The sequence below is a fragment of the Hyalella azteca genome, unplaced genomic scaffold (genome assembly GCF_000764305.2).
Source record: "Hyalella azteca isolate HAZT.00-mixed unplaced genomic scaffold, Hazt_2.0.2 contig3072, whole genome shotgun sequence".
NCBI lineage: Eukaryota > Metazoa > Arthropoda > Malacostraca > Amphipoda > Hyalellidae > Hyalella > Hyalella azteca.
The window spans coordinates 111,012-131,004 of record NW_025933326.1 but is presented as its reverse complement, the minus strand read 5'-3'; the positions used below and the strand labels follow the sequence as shown (position 1 = coordinate 131,004).

General features: G+C 38.1%; 1 protein-coding gene across 1 annotated transcript in view; it reads left to right on the top strand.

The window, feature by feature from the left end:
* Positions 1-517: 517 nt before the first annotated feature.
* Positions 518-19,993, top strand: part of LOC108674131 — a 37,420-nt gene continuing 17,944 nt past the window's right edge. Inside the window, exon 1 of the mRNA XM_018162043.2 lies at positions 518-656. Coding sequence (XP_018017532.1) covers positions 518-656 — 139 coding nt within the window. The remainder of the gene's footprint in view (positions 657-19,993) is intronic.

Genomic DNA, 19,993 nt, shown 5'->3' with positions numbered 1-19,993 from the left:
TCTTTAGAGTGAAAAACTTGTGCGATCAGTCGTAATTGGGCCTTCAGTTCTATCAAGTTATTTGTTTATTGATAACATAACTTCTGGCTCAATTTACTTAATTCGAAAATATTCTTTTTTAAAACTAAATTTGTGACTCAACGAGTTTTTAAAAAATAAAAGATTTCTTCCCACAGCCATTGAATTTCACGAAGTCAGTGATTTAAACCGAATTTATTCCGTTCCTCTGCAAATTCTGCTCCACCTATTGCTAGATTCGTTTAGTGATCGCCTTGAAGTCAATCAAAGCATTTAGTATACGAGACGAGCGTGATACACTAGGAGAGATCGAGCTATCATCGAGCGTCACCTCACTTCAGTTTGTCTCACTGAACACCGCGTCGACTCTGACTGCATATCGGGCCGAAACTGCCCTGCGATTTAATTTCTATCTGATAGTTAAAAAGTATTCTAATTAAACAGATACTTTTTGTTTGAAACTAGCGTGACACCGGAAAGCCCAGCACAAGTGAACAACATGCATCACTGCACCAGCGCCGCGCGTCTTGCTCGTGCAAGCTGGCAGCAGCGTAACCAGCGGCGGCATGACATGGAGCGAGCTGACCGAGCGATGTTATCGGGCAACGAGCAACTGCTTCAGCGCGAGCACAGAGCTCGTATATTACGATTTATCCAGGCAGAGATCTGACTACACGGGGCAGCTAGGCCATGGAGGCTCTGCTGCCGAAGTAAGAGCCTTGAAAGAAGTGATGTGCGAGGAGTATCATATAAGGCGACTATGGACTAACACCCTGCCACACCTGTATCATCTCCGCAAGCTTTAAACATAATAATTAAATCTGTCGTCTTGAGTTGAGCCTTTGTCAAGTCTAAAGCAATGACATGTAATCGTTGTAACAAATTTAAAAGCATCAGCGTCGATCAGATGACCAGATGATTAGCGGAGTTGGTGGAACGCTAAATGAGATGACGACAAGTTTTTTGGCAGTGATAAACCGAGCTTCAATTCGAGGGCACAGCTGACAAATGTGTACGCGGGTAGAAAATTCCCACTACACTAGCGGCGCTGTAGCTGTGAACGACCTGCAGTTCACGTTGATAATGATTATTTATACTCATTCATATGCTTTGCCGAAAGTAAGTTAATTGAGATGTAATCTATAAATTGCATTGAAAAATTCTACGGCGTGTTCTGACACATCTCCGAGCGTTCACTACAGCCTCTGATATACAGCCAATAAACATTAATTGGAAGCCATGCAGTGGGTCTCTATAATTAGGGTCTTCACTCAACTTAATATGGAGCACACGATCAGGAACCTCGCGAAACCCTTCGTTTGGCCATTTTATTTTTACAATCCTACAATCCTCGTAACAATAGCATAGTAATAAGTGACTAAAACCCAAAATTTAAGTGGTAATGGTCAACCGTCGTTGTCATCGTGGTAAAAATAATCAAGATTTACGACTCGCCAGAATTTCCTGGAATTATCCTGTTTTAGCTCATTAATTGGTCCCAGAGCATTAAATGGGTTAACGAGTATAAAAAAAAACGAATACAGCACAAATTTTCTCAGCATTGGTGCTCAAAGATTAGACATTATTTTTATGTGTGTGCAGTTAATATTTACAGCTCAATGGCATCAGTAGGGAAGATTGATTAAAAATAAGTTCAACAACATAGCTGAAGTAACATTGCAATATATGTATACGTGAAAAAGTTAAATGTATGCGAACAAAAAGTTATTGCAATCGGACATATGAAATTCTATCTGCACGTAAAAAAACACTTGGGTATTTATCGAAAATGAGTGAAATATTCAAATTTAACTTACTATGATACTTCGTCTGCTAATATTTTTCGTTACAACTCTAGAGCAATTACAAAAATACATTAGAATGATGTGCTAAAATTACGCATAACATTCTCAGTAAAAAGAGAATACCGGTATCAGTGAAATTCTCAAATTTAACATTCCAGATAAACTTTAGACGGCACATATGTAATGTATCATAGCTACCACATCAACTGCAGTCTAATTCTCAGCAGTGAATCAAACAGAACGGGTGACTTCTCATTCTTTATTGATGGAGAGCCCTTGGTCTGCATTGAGTATAAATTTGTTGCTAAAATGTGCCATCAGTTGGCAAAATAAATTACAATCGATGCACTTAACTTCAAGCAATTTTCTTCGTGAATCGTTTCTAATATCTTACAGTTCATCTCAACATGAATTTACCCTGCTTGTGAAATGTAGCTAGGGCAGCATTTGAAACCGCTTCTCTCTAGTTTCGACAGAGCTCACTCTGATTACTTAAGGCAGTCTTTATTTTGAAGCTAGCGTCCGAAAAATACATCATTCTAGTAAATGAAAGGTGATGCGCAGAATTATTTAATAAATAATTTTAAATAATAACTTTGTGGAATATTTATATTTTAAAAAAATTTTAATGAAAAACACGAAATCAAATAACAAATCTATGTTTCACTCCCAACGCATCAAAAAACTGGAGTAAACAAAGTAGTTTTTTTTTCAAATACACACATATATGAATTTTGGTGCAATTCTTCAGAAGACGGCTGCAGCTTTTGTACAGTTTATAATACGCGTGTTAAGACTGTGGGTTATAGGCTTAAAAAGTGCGACAGACATTAAACGAGGGAAAAACGAGCACTGTTTTTGTGACTGATAATCTAGATCCAACTAAAGTAAAGTATCTTTAAACTATGCATTTAGCTGACCGCTGCCTGCATATTTTATAGATAGTGTTTTTGCGCCCATCAATCACGCGGAACATTTATTTATAAGCGGGATCAAGACACAACTCAAAGCCATCACTCGACTACAGTAATTGGATGGTAGCTGTGACGAATTTTCATTGCTTCCGCCGAATTAGTTCTATCATATACATTTTCATTTTATTTTCACACTATTAAACATATTTGAAAGCTAAGCTAGTAAATGTCTCATATCACATTATATTGAATATAATTCTACCTGCACATAGTTTTAAACATTTTACAAATTCATTGTGTAATTTGGAAGAAAGTTTTACACGGGATTTAATAGCATCTAAAATATTACGAAGGAGCGAGGAGACTATAGACAATACAATAATTAACCTTATTAACCCTACTCACACCTTAGGCTTAAATGGAACAATAGAAGATTGCAGTTGCAATCGATTTTTCCTTCATCTAAGCCGCGTTGATGCTGACGCACACCTTGAAATATACCTGAACGTAAACCTTATATTGCAGAATGTCTCATAGAATAACTGAATGTGTTGAATACATACATGTATACGAGAGAATAAGTATCGTTTAACGCCGAATGCGAGTGATGTTTTCTTTTCAACATGAGACGCCCAACGCTGCATTGAATGGGGGTGAAAGAACTCGATGTGAAGCGTTAGTAATTATAGCCCCTGAACTAACCAACTAAATTATTAACGCATACCCTGCAGGGCGAGAGTGAATAGAATGTAGAGTGATGGCGACGTACAGCAAGTAGAACGTCTCACCACCCGTCCCAGCACCTGTCGTATTGCCCGTCCCAGCACCCGTCCCAGCACCCGTCCCAGCACCCGTCCCAGCACCCGTCCCAGCACCCGTCCCAGCACCCGTCCCAGCACTCATGTTGAGCCCGCGCATGTTGCGGGTGGTGATGGATGAGCGCTGAGGAACAAGAGCTTTGCAAGCCACGCATGGAAAAAATGGAAGTATGAACGGGATCTAGGTGATTGATTTATATGCATTAAAATCATAATTCGGAGACTCCATAAAAACTGAGGAAAAACTGGGCATGCAAGAGTTCTACCAAATTTGAAATTTACCTCGCTTGTCTTCAAAATCAAAGGAAATTTCATTAGATTTGTTCTTCTTAACGAAATATCCATGCCTACCGAACCGAAATTTCCTTAACATAAATGTATATGTTCACTAGAATACTGTTCAGGTGTTCACGCTGTTGTCCGTACGGTAGCCGGCGCTGATTGATTCTGTTGTAGCTCATTAATCACAATGTCAATTCAACTCCGGCTTCCGTTTTACCCGAAACACATTGGCCGAAAATTAGCATTGTACGGCGAAAACGTTCAAGTTCTGTAAAGTGTCAGAAATTGTGTATGAGGGCCAAGATTACAGCAAGAAATGTCTAGTCGCCTCGCGTTCCGATGGTTAAATTCCCTTCATTAGAGCTCACAGAGAGAATGCAAAGTTCGACTCAGCTTAGTTTAGCCGCTGAGCGTTTTGCCGAGCAGTTCTCGGAGGCCACTGAATCGGAGTAACGCTGATGGACGACCATCCACCTAATTTATGACCGAATAAATTGGCCTAACATGCTTAATTAGATGCTATCATAAGAATACAGCGATTCATTTTAATTGCAAAAGACGCCATCCGCAAACAAGCATCATGGTTTGTCACGTGTGCAAGAAATGAAAAAAAAAAAACAATACATAAAACTTTCATGATGGTCACCCATGGAATGAAAAAATCGAGAAACCCCTCCAAAGTCAATCATTAGGTGGCAGGCCTAATTTATTTCAAATATTCCTCGAAGAAGGCAAGATCGATCAATATTCTTGCAGCCACCTTACGAATCGCCCTGCCATTCTCCCTGAAATTTGCATTTAAAGTGCTAAGACTTATCGATCGCTGATGGACGACCATCCACTTAATTTATGACCGAATAAATTCGCCTAATATGCTTAATTAGATGCTATCATAAAAGTACAGCTATTCTTGTTAATTGCAAAAAAACGCCATCCACTAACAAGCATCATGGTTTGTCACGCGTGCAAGAAATGAAAAAAAAAACATAAAACTTTCATGGTGGTCAACCATGGAATGAAAAAATTGACAAACCCAGCCAAAGTCAGTCATTAGATTGCAGACCTAATTTATTTAAAATATTCCTAGAAGAAAGCAAGATCGATCAATATTCTTGCAGCCACCTTACGAATCGCCCTGCCATTCTCCCTGAAATTTGCATTTAAAGTGCTAAGACTTATCGCTTACAAAAACAGCTTCTATGAGTCCGAACCGAAGTCCTTATTATGGGTTCAGTGTTCATAGAAATGTATTTGCTCTTGAAAGAAGTTTCCGAAGACGTTTTAGAGATTTCCAGACTTATTTTTTTGGTAGAATTGAAAATACTGCCGGCAAGAGCTACCACTGAATTATTTGATTATAACATTTTTGGAAGGACTGAACAGGGTATGAAATTTTCATTTGCAATTGCTTCCTTTTTTGCCATTGAAAACTAATTAATATTAAAGTTCATTATATTAAATTCAAGCAATGTAATTGCAGAAAAATGAATTAATATTATTAATACGGACAGCTTGACTCATTACAGTCATGGAGCACAGGAACATGAACATGAACTCTCAATTAAACTCCTGGAAGAATATTACTATCATTTTAATCAAGCTGCTCAGGCTTCATCAGGGAGATCGATTGCAGATAATAAGAGCGATTAAGTGTGTTAATGGTGCTTTAATCAGAAGCTCATTAGTTTCTTCTCGCGCCCATCAGGGGACTAACATTGACAGATCACGCTTATTTAACTGAGAGTAAATTAGACCTGGTAGTTCGCGTGGACCCTTGAGCTTGTATGAAGTGCGCAAGGTGTCAGACTGCATGACTATAGGCAACCGAAGGTCAATTGAAACATTAATGAATATAAATGAAATTTTTCCGCTGATATATATGAGCCGGTCTCAAGAGACCGTAGTTCTAGGCTAATTATAGTGTTTCTTATCTCGAGTCTCTGGCCACTTCGTGCGCGCATAATGCCGCGGCAGGTCAGTTGAGATAAACGGAGCCTCGGATAATCGACTAATTCTCATGTTGAAGAAACCAAGTTGCGTAACCAGCGAATATAATAAAGAGAGATCGTGAGCTCTAAGCGGCAAACAACTTTTCTGAAGTTGAAGTAGCCATGTTGAATGAAGCCTTCAAGTAGGTCAACTTGACTGCAAACAATCAAGTTAGAAGGCTTAAGGCTCCAAGCTATATACCGTAATGCTTTAGAAGAATCAATCACTGTTTCGCTTTACTTTATAAATTTTATCTGACTTAGTTTCCAAAGCAGGTTTTTTATAGCAATATTAATCCATAATCGAGAATCCTCAATAAAATTTTAGGGCGCAGAATTCTAACGAAATAACTATACAATCTCACAGAAACACCATAGAAAGGATTGCTAGAGGAAAAATGGTTCTTCAAAAATCCAATTTGAGCTTGCAATGATGTGACGCTAATAGACGTCAGAGCAGTTTACGGCCGGTACGTGATGGCGTCGAACAGTAGTCATTTTATTGAGCAACTCCGAAGATAATTGTTTGATTGTGCAGAACTTTCGCTGTTCCGAGCACCGCAATGCTTCGCCGACTCTAGGGACTGCGTACGCATTTAAGTATCGTTATGCGGCGCTCAAACACTCCAAATGTTGCTTAAAAACGCACGGCCTCGAATGAGCTCCAAGTCTAAATAGATGCGTCACGGCCAATGATGATTTTGCGGTTAAAAATTAAAGGAATAAGTTTTTTCCTGGCAGCAATGTATGGTATCAAAACTTGGCATTGGTTGAAGCTGAAATGCGGTTAAAAGATGACATTCCGTGAGGCATCTGGGTGAGTAATTAAGTAAATTGGGCATTTAAAGATCAATTATCTATTCAGGATTATAAGAAACATCTACCAATTTCAGTTCGTTTTATGGCTTGAAAAGGATTTTATACCAACATGCTGCAATCTCCCTTCGAGCTTTTCAAGCAAATAATATTAAACAAACAAATTAAAGACTTTTTATTTGAATGTAAATTGGTCATTGAAGGAAGGCATGTCAAAATAAAATACATTTCTATATGTGTTCACTAATTGTGTAAAGGTTGCTGATCGAATAAAAAAGTATTTAGCAATGAATTTCAGGACGTGCGAATGTTGCACATGGCATTTCCAGGATATTTTCCTGCCAATTAAATAAAGTTACGAAGCGGGAAAAATATTTCAAAGACTAAAATTGGCTCTTCCATTATTTCAAAGAACGATAGCGTGTGGGCAGCCTGTTTTAGCAGCCAGTCACTGAATACTTAAACTCTAATCCATTGAAATTGAGGGAGTCCAAAAAGCCGCTTATTTTCTGGAATTGCACGAGCATTCATTAGCATTAGTGTCAGCAAGAGGAACTTTCTATCATCAGCAACTGCTGAGCTCACCAGCACAACATGCTCACAAATTCATAAGCTGCGCTTTCCTCTCAGTAGAAATGGAGATAAATTCTCACATGTTTGTCTACCGCGGCCACCCGTACAATTTTCCAGGGCGAGGAAGTTAGCGACCTCTCGTTACTTTTTTTCCTCAGCTCCTTCCAGCACAAGAAACGTGGGCGAACAAACTGAGAATCAATTCACTTAAAAAGAGATACAATGATACTACCAATTTAAATTTACTTCATTAGACATGTTCAATATCTTTTGAACTATCTAGAGAAAATAACCAAGAATATTCATTTATTACACGAACGCAGTAAATACAATGCCCAATTAGACGTATTTAATTCACGATTGGAACGCACCACTTGGCACGAAATACGCGCAGCATCGCCCGTCAAATCGACCAATGAAGACGTGAACGTCGAGAAGCTGAATGTCAATCACATGGAGTGTCATTCTCTAGTGTGTTGCTCGCTAATATTCCATATAATTAATATATCAAAACATCGTGACGTTCGTGATTACTATTCTAAGATATGAAACAACACTCATCACTTTGAAGCATTTATTGTTAATAAGAATCATGTCCATAGTACAGGTTTAAAGCCATGGATCATCTTTCTTCATTTGCAAACATCACGAGCTCATATCATGCTCGTAATTTAGGAACATTTGACAGGTGCAGCAACACAATCAAACAATTTTTATGTTCGCTGCCAAAGTTAAAAAAAATTACTTTGATGCATAATATATTTATACGAATAACATCCATGTTGATATTAGTTTTAATGTAAATTGACCACAATGAAGCCTGAATCCCAAAATTTTACTCACTAAAAATATATGAGACCTCATTCCTTCTTACTATTCATAAATGAGGTAGTAAAGGAAAAGAAACTCTAGCATTAATATAATAGGTGTTCTGCACTTATTTAACTGCACCTAATGTCAGGGTTCTGTTTATTCCTGAAATGACAAATTCGCTCAATAATAATTTTTATTTCTTAGCATCTTGTTGTTGCTAAATTAGCGAGTTATTGGAGTGCAGAAATTTACACAGAAATCGGCCTGACATAACTCGAAAATAATTCAGCTTTACGTGTGATGCGACAAGCGACACAAACCTCTACACAGGAGACGAACGGCGGTCGTGTAAGCAAGTTATGAATCAGAATTATGAAAGAAACATGTGCTAGCTTCAAGAATTATGCAAGTTCATACTTCAAGCCATTAGTTCAGCGGTCACGCGTATCAAGCTTTCGTTTACAGGCATTCAGGCCGTTTTTGTCAGAGAAAACTATGAAACTTTCCTCTTTATTATGCATTCATTTGTGAACAAAAATTCAAAACAGATTGTGAACGAAAATTCAAAATTCAACGGGAAATAATCTTTGTGAAAATAATTTCAACTTATAAACAATTTCAACTGATAGTCAAACAAGTTTTTATTAGTCCAATGGAAACCTAAGTTTTATGGACCACAATTATTATTAACACATCGCTGGAGGCTTCATCATTTCAATTCCATTCGCAGTGACGTCGGCGACGCTTTTCACGTTCTTAGTTACTTAAAAATTCTCTAAAGAGGCCATACAATAGCACGAGTAGATAAGTCATATATGAAATTGGTTGAATTTAACATCCACTATATCAAAAAACAAGCATACGAGTATGACAGAGTTTTTATTTAATTTTTTTGCTTTAAATGATATAATTATATAACAAAAAGGTATTCAAAATGTTTAATCTGATAGAATAGGTCAATAAATTTGAAACTGGGAAAAAACTCTTGAAATTGTATCAGTTTCGTATAACTATTTCAAATATATATTAAACAGCGACAAACTGCCGGATGGTAAACAGCGTTCAAAATGAAGGGACGAGCACATGCGAATAAATGACACAACTGTGATGTGGTGTTAGGTTTATGTGTTATGATGTGTTAGGTTTAAATCATGAGATTTAAACCTAAGTTCTTGTGTGTTTACGTAATCAACAGCAACGTAAAGGAGCTACAAAAAAATTAATTCAAGACAAAAATGTATTCGAAATAAAAGTTGCATTTACTGTTGAATTGTATCAACAGTGACGAATTATCTATTAGCAACACTTATAGGTTTTCACAAGCCCCCTGGATGGGGCTTGTCTTAAATTGTATGCTGAGAAATGAAACTCCAGCAAATTAAAACTGAATAAGTCAGACAAAATAGCGCGTGTAGTGACGGAACAGAACTCAATAAGTTTCGTTAGCATCACAAGCACCGGACGCGCGATAGTGAGCAACTGTACGCACGACTTCAAGGCCGGACATTATAACGCGCGCCTGTGCAACTCCGCGCATCGCGTAAGCCATCGACGGAAAGTAATAAAATAAATTTTTGTAAATAAAATTGGTTTTATTGAAAATACATCAGAAGAGCTTCATTTGTAAGCCATGAAGTTTCACCGAACACCTCACCCGAAGAGACGCTTGATGCTTCTATGTGTTATTTAAATTGGAACGGAAAAACAAAGAGAAATATTTTGAAACGACTACAAAGCTTTCAAATTGGAATTAGAAACACGCAAAATAATCCAACTTTGTTTACACATGCAGTATAATATGACTATCATTTATAAGAAAATAGTGAAGAAGTGTAGAAAAAAATATCGGATAACATTTCCGTCAGCAGGAAAAGTATTATCGGGAACAGACTGAAGCTAGAAAATCACCGCGCATTGCGAAATTAGAATGAAAAATCCCGCTGATGAGAAGCCGTCGAGTTGGCAATAGCCAGGCATCTTGCACCACGCTGAGTTGCGCTCGAAGAATCAGTGTAGGCCTGTGGAGGTTTGGCAGTGAACGTCCGCAGCGACGCCTGCAATTAGAATGACTTCACGATAGATGCTTCAGGGTCGCCTACAGGCGGAAACACCGCCAAGTGCTAACCGCAGAAATCTTAACACAAAATATCAGTGCTTCGGAGTGCACGGATTGCAGGCTTGTTATGAGCGAGACTGCGATCGTCGTGATCATAAATCTAAAGCTCGCAGAAAACAGCGGCGCTGCTACCGGTTATCGTAGGCATCATTAACTCGCGGGATTTGCAGATTAGATGCTGCGACCTAACGCTATCATTGCATTTTTAATGGCTCAATTGTGCCTAATTATTACCGTGGTCAGAAACTAGTACTTGAGGACAGATTATCTCACACGATTAGGAGCCACTGAGTCCCACAGATAAGCCCCCGCTACTCGCTCATCCGAGACTATCTGCCTCGTTAGCGCGACACGGCAATGACACCGTATACGTTCCTTGCACGGTTGCCGCACCTGCCTGTTCAACTAGCCACCTTACGACCACCAGATTCCATGCTTCAGGTTCCCTAGTGGGAAGCCACTTAATAAACCTAATTTCACATACTCTTTCCATTAAGGATCTCATTGAGAAGAAGCAATCTTGCTTTGGTGCTAGAATGGCACTTCTATCGTTGTCAGGCACTCGCGAACTTGCTACTGGCACTGGTTTTAGTATCGATTCTCTGGAATCCCAAAAAGAAATAAAGCTTTTTGTTTGTGAATATTTTCCTGAATGCATGGCGGTTTTATTTATCATGTAAATATTTTTCTCGACAACTAGATCATTTTGAAATGATTAGAATTAATACCTGGCGGATAATCCTCGGCACACGTTATTAAGAACCTCATGACGTCATAATAAAATATGGATTGATATAATCGCCTCAACACTAAATCAAGACTAAATTGTAAACAAGCACCTTAACAAAGTGGGCATATATTTCCAATCATGATACAGACACAGTCAAAATTTCATGTGATCTTCTGTATTATTTCTTCCGTAAACTTGATTTCACTTAAGTCCTTCATTTTAATAATGTCGATAATTTTTCTCGCCTAGAATGTCCTCTCCGACATTCTGGGCAAAATTTTCCAGAACAAAAATGAGGATATAAAAATAATTTTGATCAAAGGACGGTACTTGTTACTTATACTAAGGATTTGTTGCTAGCTGCACTTAATTCCATGCAGAACTTACGGTCAAGTCACTTCATATAAGAATTTTCATAAATGGCTGTGGTTTCCTATCGTTTACAACACCTCGGCGTTTCCGTGTTCGTTTCAATAGGGGTTCACATTTTGAGTAATACTAAACAGGGCCATGCGTACGCGCATATAATTTTCCGTTCAATTACGCCTCATCCGTAAAACCCCACCAAAAGCGGACACCACAGGCAGTGGTTTCGTACGTGTTTTAGTTTCATGTTCGGAGAGCAGAGATTTGAAGACGGTAGGGAGGAAACAAATTTGCTCATCTAAATCTTATGTAGATACGAGTAGTTTTTATATTGAAGTTCCATTAGCCTTATCATATTCATTCTCTGAAATTGAACCCCAGTAATCATAGAGCCAAATTAATTGGTTAGAAATGTCAGGTCTGTGCTAAGTATTAAGCCAATGATTTGCACCATGTTTATTTGTTATGTTATTGCACCTCGGAAGATTCACATCGATATCTGATTTAAAATCAGATCATACGCAAAGAACACAAAATTGTACAGTATACTGAAATTACAAATTAGTGACTGATTTATCCTCTTTAAGGATCATTTAGGCTAATTGAAAAAAAAAGCAAGAATCAATACTGCTACGGTTAACCACAAGAAACAATCAAATAACACACATACACTCTTTAATTGAGAGGTGTCAAGTGGATGGAATATTTGTCTACTTGCCACCAATGAGAACTTGTTTGCTTTCAAAATGCAAAAAAATGTATTTCTATTTCATAATCAACAGGACTAAAATTATGGCGCACGTTCCATGCATGAGACGTAATCAGTAACGGATGTGTGACGGCAGACAGCGGCGGCGTGAGATGAGTTTTTAAGTCGAGAAGCGCGGCTTCTTGGAGTGTTTGCGGCGCGAGAACGGATCAGCGTCAGAAAAATATCTGACATGAGAACAATGCAGAGGTCGATGCGTGACAGACACACTAGACGAAGCTGCGTGATGCTGCATGACTCATGCTGGTGAGCGATGACGTATAAAATGTTACTACGGAACAATTAAAATGGTTCTCAAACGATTAAAATAATTCCAGAATTTTTCTAACCGGCGGACGCGAAGGCTGTGTCAGAAAGCACGATTCATGTCTTTCATTTGCTACCTGCAAGAGCAATCCAAATTGCGTTGGTCGTAAGTTCTCGGTGTGTTCGGGTGAACAACAATTTTTCCTGGATTCAAGGGATTCAAGACTAATTTTTATTCCCAATATATTTGTAGGCAGACAATCCAATAGGCATGAGCAAGTATGCGCATGATGCACAGGTTTAATAAATGCCACTCATGAGTCATGGCACATGAGCGTGCAAGAGATATGCGCTTTAACTGCAGTGTTTGCAGTCAAGAAGGTGCAAGATAGCGCGCGACGTGATGCCGGCCTCACTGCGGTGATAACGCTTTAAGATATTGTGACAAGTTTAACACTTCGTTCTTAACCTTCTTGAACGAGTCCTCAACAGGAACGAATGCGTCTGGGGTGAATAATTCCAAGGACCCACCTTACTAATTCATCACTACTGCATTCGCACGTGTTATAAAATTGAATTTAATTATTTGTTTTTGTAAATTTTCATAAAAACTTTTAAGGATAGCGGTTTCTAATACGCGTAAAAATGTATAAAGTGCCTCTGCATCACCCGGTGCCGGTGGCGTTCAAAGGAAATTAAAGGAAAAATACCGTTTTAAATGGAGAGCTTAAAAATAACAAGGAACACGTCCAGTGCGTTCGGCCTTGAAGTGATAAAGACAGCGATGAACTGTTTCGCTACGACCATAATAAGTGATTCGACTATCGCAGGTGTCATTGAGAACGAGTTATCCTACATAACCCTTCACACGCTCTGCCACTCATAGGATATTCGTTCACCTGCGAATACCAATTGTCCCCTTGAAACTTTATGAAGAAACTGCAAAGCATAAATTAGACGAATTTGTTCGCGTAGCATAAAGGGCTATAAAGTATTGCTGATTTGACAGCATGCTAAATTTTCTCAGCTAATTGAAGCTCGATGAATAAATTGATTAACGCAGTCGTTGCTCTCTGTTCCGTTGAGTTGCCCCGCGCTTCAGATGGAGAACATTTTAATTATGCTTATTATACTATTATGAAAGCAGCGTACAATTTCCCGTTCACTATTACCCGCATCACAGGTAACTAGTAGAGGACTAGAGTAGTGATGGAAATTTTTGAAATGATATCGGGAAGATACACATATGCTTCGAGATATTATTTAAATGAATAACATTGTGTCAGAATGGCCATCGTCATTTCATTGTAAGCGATGAGATGAATATAATGAGTGTTGTAAAATGGAATAGAAATTATTTGGATGATGAGAGTAATCAATTATTGAGACGAATTATGTCACCTGAGTGATGCGAATGATGCCGTCATAATATTTATAATATTCAATTAGGATTATGTCATTGCTTGTAAAATGCCGCTGTAAAATTAAGTCAATAAACTACTAGAGAAGGTTTTATATGAACGCAGAAGAATCATGCACAAGCCTAAGAAATATTATATCATTGATCAGTTCAGTGCAGAAGACTGCAGCAAACTGACAATCATTAAATGAAGCAGCTGCTACAGTGTAGACCGCTCGCTGTATAATATTTAATGCATTGATGGTATAGCATTTCCTTAATTGATGTCAACGCATCACCATTCACGTTCCTTCATCTAACTCATCAGGCATCTAACTTTGAAAGAAAGCTGATTACGAGTTAACTTCGTCTAAACCGCTAGCGTTACTGTAGCTATATAGCATCAGATACTAGGGGGCCCATATATGTAAGGCAACCGCAAAGTCACATGCCTGAATTAAACGGACAAAAAATATAAAAGTAAAAATTTCTGATTTAGCAGTGTCTCAATAATATAAGTTCAGAAATTTGTATTCTAAAAAAGAAGGAGCCCCAAATGCTAACCTACAAAGTCAAATACCTGTTCAAAATATGCAAGTTCCTCAAATGGTGGTTAAAGACCAATAATTCTGAAGTCAACATGAGCAGACATCATTTAATGTAGCACTATGGAGCGATAATCTCTTTCAGTCATACTACATACATCCTACGCACGCATGTGTGCGTAGAACTTTAAGACGCGCGTCCAAAGTTATCTTCAGTACACGAGTAAGATTTTAAACAGAACCAAACCATAAATTAAATGGCTTGACAAGGCATTCCATTCGCATTCCATTTCACCACAGATCAAGTGAAATGGGAAAATTTGACAAACACCGTCAATAATACAAACTAAATAAATGTTCGCTGCGAGAAATACAGTATTTTATTGCTGAGAAAATTATCAATGTCAGAGCATAAGAAGGGATGTCAGCATTCCTGGATTCGCGTGGGCTGCCGATGCCATTTCCACCCTTTACGCGTCAAGCGCGCATTTAAGAGGCCCGTTCACGGACGCTCCAACTCTAAACTCGACACTCTGGGCGAGAGCAGTGTAAATTTCAGCGGCAGCGTCTGGCAGCGTAGTGACGTGGTCTATAANACAAGGCTCAAATTCAAGTCTAAATGGAGCCTTTTCAATAAAGAGGAACCATTATTCCTGAAGATATAAAGTCCAATTGTCGCCAGAAGATATAAACCAATTGCCCTATTATATGACCGTCTTCATGCCTCTCGATCAGCTCGCTCACCGACGATATCGTCGATGAGCGAGTCATCTAACATCTTAAACACCATCAACCTCGATGATCAAAGCTGGATCATCAAAGAGAAGGTTACAAGCCCTCTGATTATAGAACATATATTTCAGAATTTAATTTTCTGTTAATAAAGAAAAACCGTCATCTGAAGAATTGTTCAACTCTCTAATAATTTAAATCAACGAATTCTATGGCCATCAATCGCACGTGTATTAACAAGCAAATTCTGTCATCTAATACTAATCTTATTAATAAAGCATTCATAGAGCATAAAGAAAAAATATAACTCAGTACTCACTGCAGTGAGTGACAGAGAGCGCATTTTCTCGCCGACGAAAACGTGAAGTCACGGACGGACAGGACATGGCGAGCACAATAATGCATTTTTTCATAAATGAGAAAATGCGCTAAAAATATATTTATGATTCACTTCATCTATAAGAACACTAAGTCCATTTCTTCAAATAACAACTAACTTGCAAAGTGAGCGGCGCTCCGTGGCTTCATAATGCAATGTTACATTCGACCGCCGCGCATTAATCCGTGAACATGTGAGGCACAGGTCAGGATTCGACCCCAAATAAATTTCAAGATTCACACCTCTTATTCACTGCACTACAAATTGCATTAGAAGTGCCGTACCCTCCTGAAATTATAGATGCCAAAATAAATTTAAACACCATAAACTCCATGACATACTCGAGCAGACAGCTAAAGAAGCCTACCAAAGTATCGCGTCCAAGCGCAGTGCAAAACTTGAACTTAATTCCAGGTTTACTGACCGCATTAATTAGCATTTAACAGTGCACAACTTCGCAGAGAATTTGTGTGGTCTTGTGCGTAATAATAATCGCGTGAAACGTAACCCGTGTTGACCTCAAATGATTTGTGACGATCCTTTTGTACACGCGTCTGAGCTTGACGCCCATGAGCAGTCATAGAGCAAAGAAATGCATGCCATGCATGCGCTCGACCTGCGGCCGCAAGCATGCATTCAATATAATCCTGGGCGCATTATTTTATCGACACGAATCACAAATTATTAAATCCCTGTTGCATGCACGCCTAGGTATCTGCCCGTGCCCCACTTATAATTGCCCTATCTGACACCCTCTTCCAAGTTTATGCTGCTCTGCGCCAGTAATCATCGATCGACGATAAGCAAGAGAAAAAAGCCCTCAGCAAGGACAGCGAGTGAGGGGAGCCGTGCATAGAATACTGTACAAATTTCGAGTGTAGCATTTTCCGGCTGCATGTAACTCAGTGAAATTTAGTGAAAGATTTTCCAACTTTATCAAAGATGGTAAGTCTGTAAGATGGTAAGGCTTTGTAAAGATGGTAAGTTTTACCTATGAGATGGCTGTGGGATGAAAATGAATTTTGATTTAACAAAGAAATCAAGTTATGGCAACTATGGGTTACTTTTCTAAGTACTGCGCTGCACCTGGTACGATTACGACTATAATTATATATAAGTTCATATACAAAGATTGATGCTTAATTCCTACATTAATTGCAGCCTCGCGTTTATTGCACGCAATCTACATCTAGACTAGAAAATCTAATAATATTCGTTGGAAATAGAAAAATTTTTGTGCCGTTAGCTATTGAATGAGAGCAAAAAATTAAACTATCCTGTCGCATAAAAATATATCATTGAAAAGCAAAAGAAAAAGGATTTATTCAAGTAGAAAACCAGAACCCTAACAAAATTTAGAGTCGCCCCAGCTTCTGAAATCCAAATCAGAAGCTGCCGCGTCTGTAAATTTTCACTGGAAACATAACTACTGTTTTTGGTGTGTACTTCAAGCATTTCGCTGGAATATTGAAACATCAAATTAAATTTCTAAAATTATTTATTTTCGGATATTTAACTTCAATATTCATTACTCTATAACTTACCTACCGTTACATGAAATACACTTCCTGTATTCAGCAAGTCATCTTATGGCGCACGGCAGAACATGTCTTGGCAGAACATGTTTTGGCTATCATAATAAAAAAGGTCGCTTCGTAAAGTAAGTTTAGTCTCACGGATTCACGGCTATTTCGTAGTAGGTTGACATTCCTAAGATTAGATGGGTAAGATCTCACATGCACACTCAAAATGTTTCGTTAACTTCAACTCGAATCAACTGCTTTTATAGCTCGTAATAAAATCTGATGCGCTCGGTCGGGATAATGTTAACAGGGCTAGCTGTGTGGAACAGGCAGTGGCAGGAGGACGTGTATTGTATTTATGTACGAGTATACAATGTATCCTCAATACGCCATATTTTGTCAAGACTTTTAACAATCGTAACTCATTTTGAGTCTAGCAAGGCGGATATAGCAAAAGCCTTTATATTTTTGCATTTGGTGGACGTGAATGTATGATGACAATTTAAAATCGTACATCATTTCCATTTTTGATGTTAATTATGTAAATGCATTAAATATATTTAGGGACGGGGCATTAACTGTGCAGCTAAAGCGTTGGTTGACAAATAATTCTTGAGGTAAAACCTGCCACAACAGCATTCATCATGAGCGGCATATCGGCGGCCATTAACAAGGCTATATATATATATATATGGATGGGCACGAGTGATTCCTAAGATTATCAGAGCTGCATGGTTGAAGTTATGGGATTTTGCTATATAAAAGCCGATAAATCATCCGCATAAGTTTCTCCCAAACTGAATATATATTCATAAAGATGGATTTAAAAACAGACCAATGAGAGGAATGGCAACTTCAAACACGCCAAGTGTGAGGCATGACAGCTCCAGGCACGTCAAGTGTGAGGCATGTCAGCTCCAGGCACGTCAAGTGTGAGGCATGTGTCGAGGTCCGTGCAGTTCACACTCCGTACTGTCGAGGTCCGTGCAGTTCTGTGAGGCATGACAGCTCCAGGCACGTCAAGTGTGAGGCATGTCAGCTCCAGGCACGTCAAGTGTGAGGCATGACAACTCCTAAGACGGCATGTGTTTAATTCAATATCAAACACTTTCAAAGTAAAAATAAATCCTAAAGAAATAAATAGATTCCCATAACAGGCAAAATATTGGCAATTTTATAACCTTTGACAAAATTATTTACACCTTTTGACGGTCAATTCTGATTTATTTATATAAATGTGCATCCATGGTACAAAAAAGTAAGGATAAGGAAAATTTATTCTAATCTTAACCCAAAAAGTTAACTTTCCAATTATGGAATTAATTTTGGAAGCGTTTGCCGCTATTCATTTCTGGTAACCTGTCTATAATTCAATCATACACCAAGCAACTCATTCCCTCATTAGTGAGAATCGCGTTCCACTCCTTATCTCCTTATAGTTCCTGTAATAAAGGATCAATTTTTTACTGTCTGTGTAAAGCAGCTTATCACTATTAAATATTGAGACGAGTATTGCGACAATCACCGTTATCATGAATTCACTACGAGGCGAATGGAAGTGTACAACGCCAATTAACTCTTAGCTATAATAAGAGTTTTTGAATCAGATCTCCTCGAGCCCAATCTAAACATTAAAATAGATATGTTCATTTTCAAATTTCACATCTTCATCTGTTCATCCATTTCCACTCCGGAAAAGTTATTTCATAGATTGCAATGTTTCTGTTAGTAGAAATAATATAGTTAGTGGATATCTGTTATTCACAGAGTACAGTTCCTTTTTCGAACAATTCCTGACTAAAACTTCAATGCACAAATTTTAAGATTGAGATTGTAAGTTGAAATTTGTCTTCCAGTTATTCCCGCTCGTTGTTGCTGACTATATATAGTCAATAACTCATGCCCGCTAATGCAGATTAGACGGCAGAATTCGAAGCAGTTCTCAGTCATTTCTAGGAGCTATTTCTTATCAGATGTAGAATGACAATTGTGAACTGTATCTCAACGTACTGGTAAGAGCTCTGTACAAAGTCATGCCCATGACCTTAGGAAATTAATACGACGTGAAGAATGTGCATAGCCCTTGCGTAGAGTAGAGGACAATGAGTGCAGGGTTATGCATGGTATGTCTGAATTCTGGCGTGTATCATGGACAATAAAATTCATCAATACTCAAACTGCCGTCTCAAGTTCTGATGTTCATTTCAAAGGAAACTTAACCAAATATCTCCTTTTTATTTTTCAGTCAGTAGTTTTCAGTGAGGACAATATGAAACTAATTAACTGTAGTTAGTTGAAATAATTGATGCTTCAACAAAAAAACTTGCGTAAGCACGAGCGGAATCCATAAAAATCTTCTGAGTAACATTATACTCCTATTTACAAAATTCCAATTATCAATAACACGGTATTTATAAACATTTATAGGCGTATAAAAATTAAAATTTTCAGAGCTCAATTGCAGGCTTGCATGTCTCTTAGCTGCCGCAATAAAATTAGATGCAACATACCATGGGAAGTATGAAGGACATCGAACGTCCCAACATAATTCTGAGTGTAATGATCTATGAGTGAGAACGATGCTGATTTCATTCATACATTGGAAATTCATTAAATAAAAATTAGATATCGTGAGATTCATAGATCATGATATTGCTTCAATTATCCCTGAGGGTGTCTATAAAAAAAACTCCGCGTTGCGCCGACTCCACTAATCACGTTATCTTCAAAAATTAAATTAAATAATGTTATTTACTGTGTTTAAAATGTTTCCACGAATATTTTACGATCATGATAAAAAGAAAGAAATGAGACCAAAATATCCAATCAATTATGGAGTAATTAATATTTCTCGCTGGAAATTTGTCGCTAGCCGTATTAATTTGTATTTTATTTTAGCCGTATTAATTTGTATTACGGGCCACCCCAACCATCGAGCTTGATAACAATTTGCATTAGAAACTATTAACTAATAGCCAGCTAATACATGCTATGACCCGCCATGAGCAAATCACTTGACTTCCATCACTGCTCGGTACACTAAGCAAATGCAGTTCCTGACATCGTGTAGGTTCGATTGTGTGCCATGTCATTAAAACGAATCTATTTTGAATGCCTTTTGATTTACATGAAATATGGCTGCAGCTACTACTTCAGAGGCT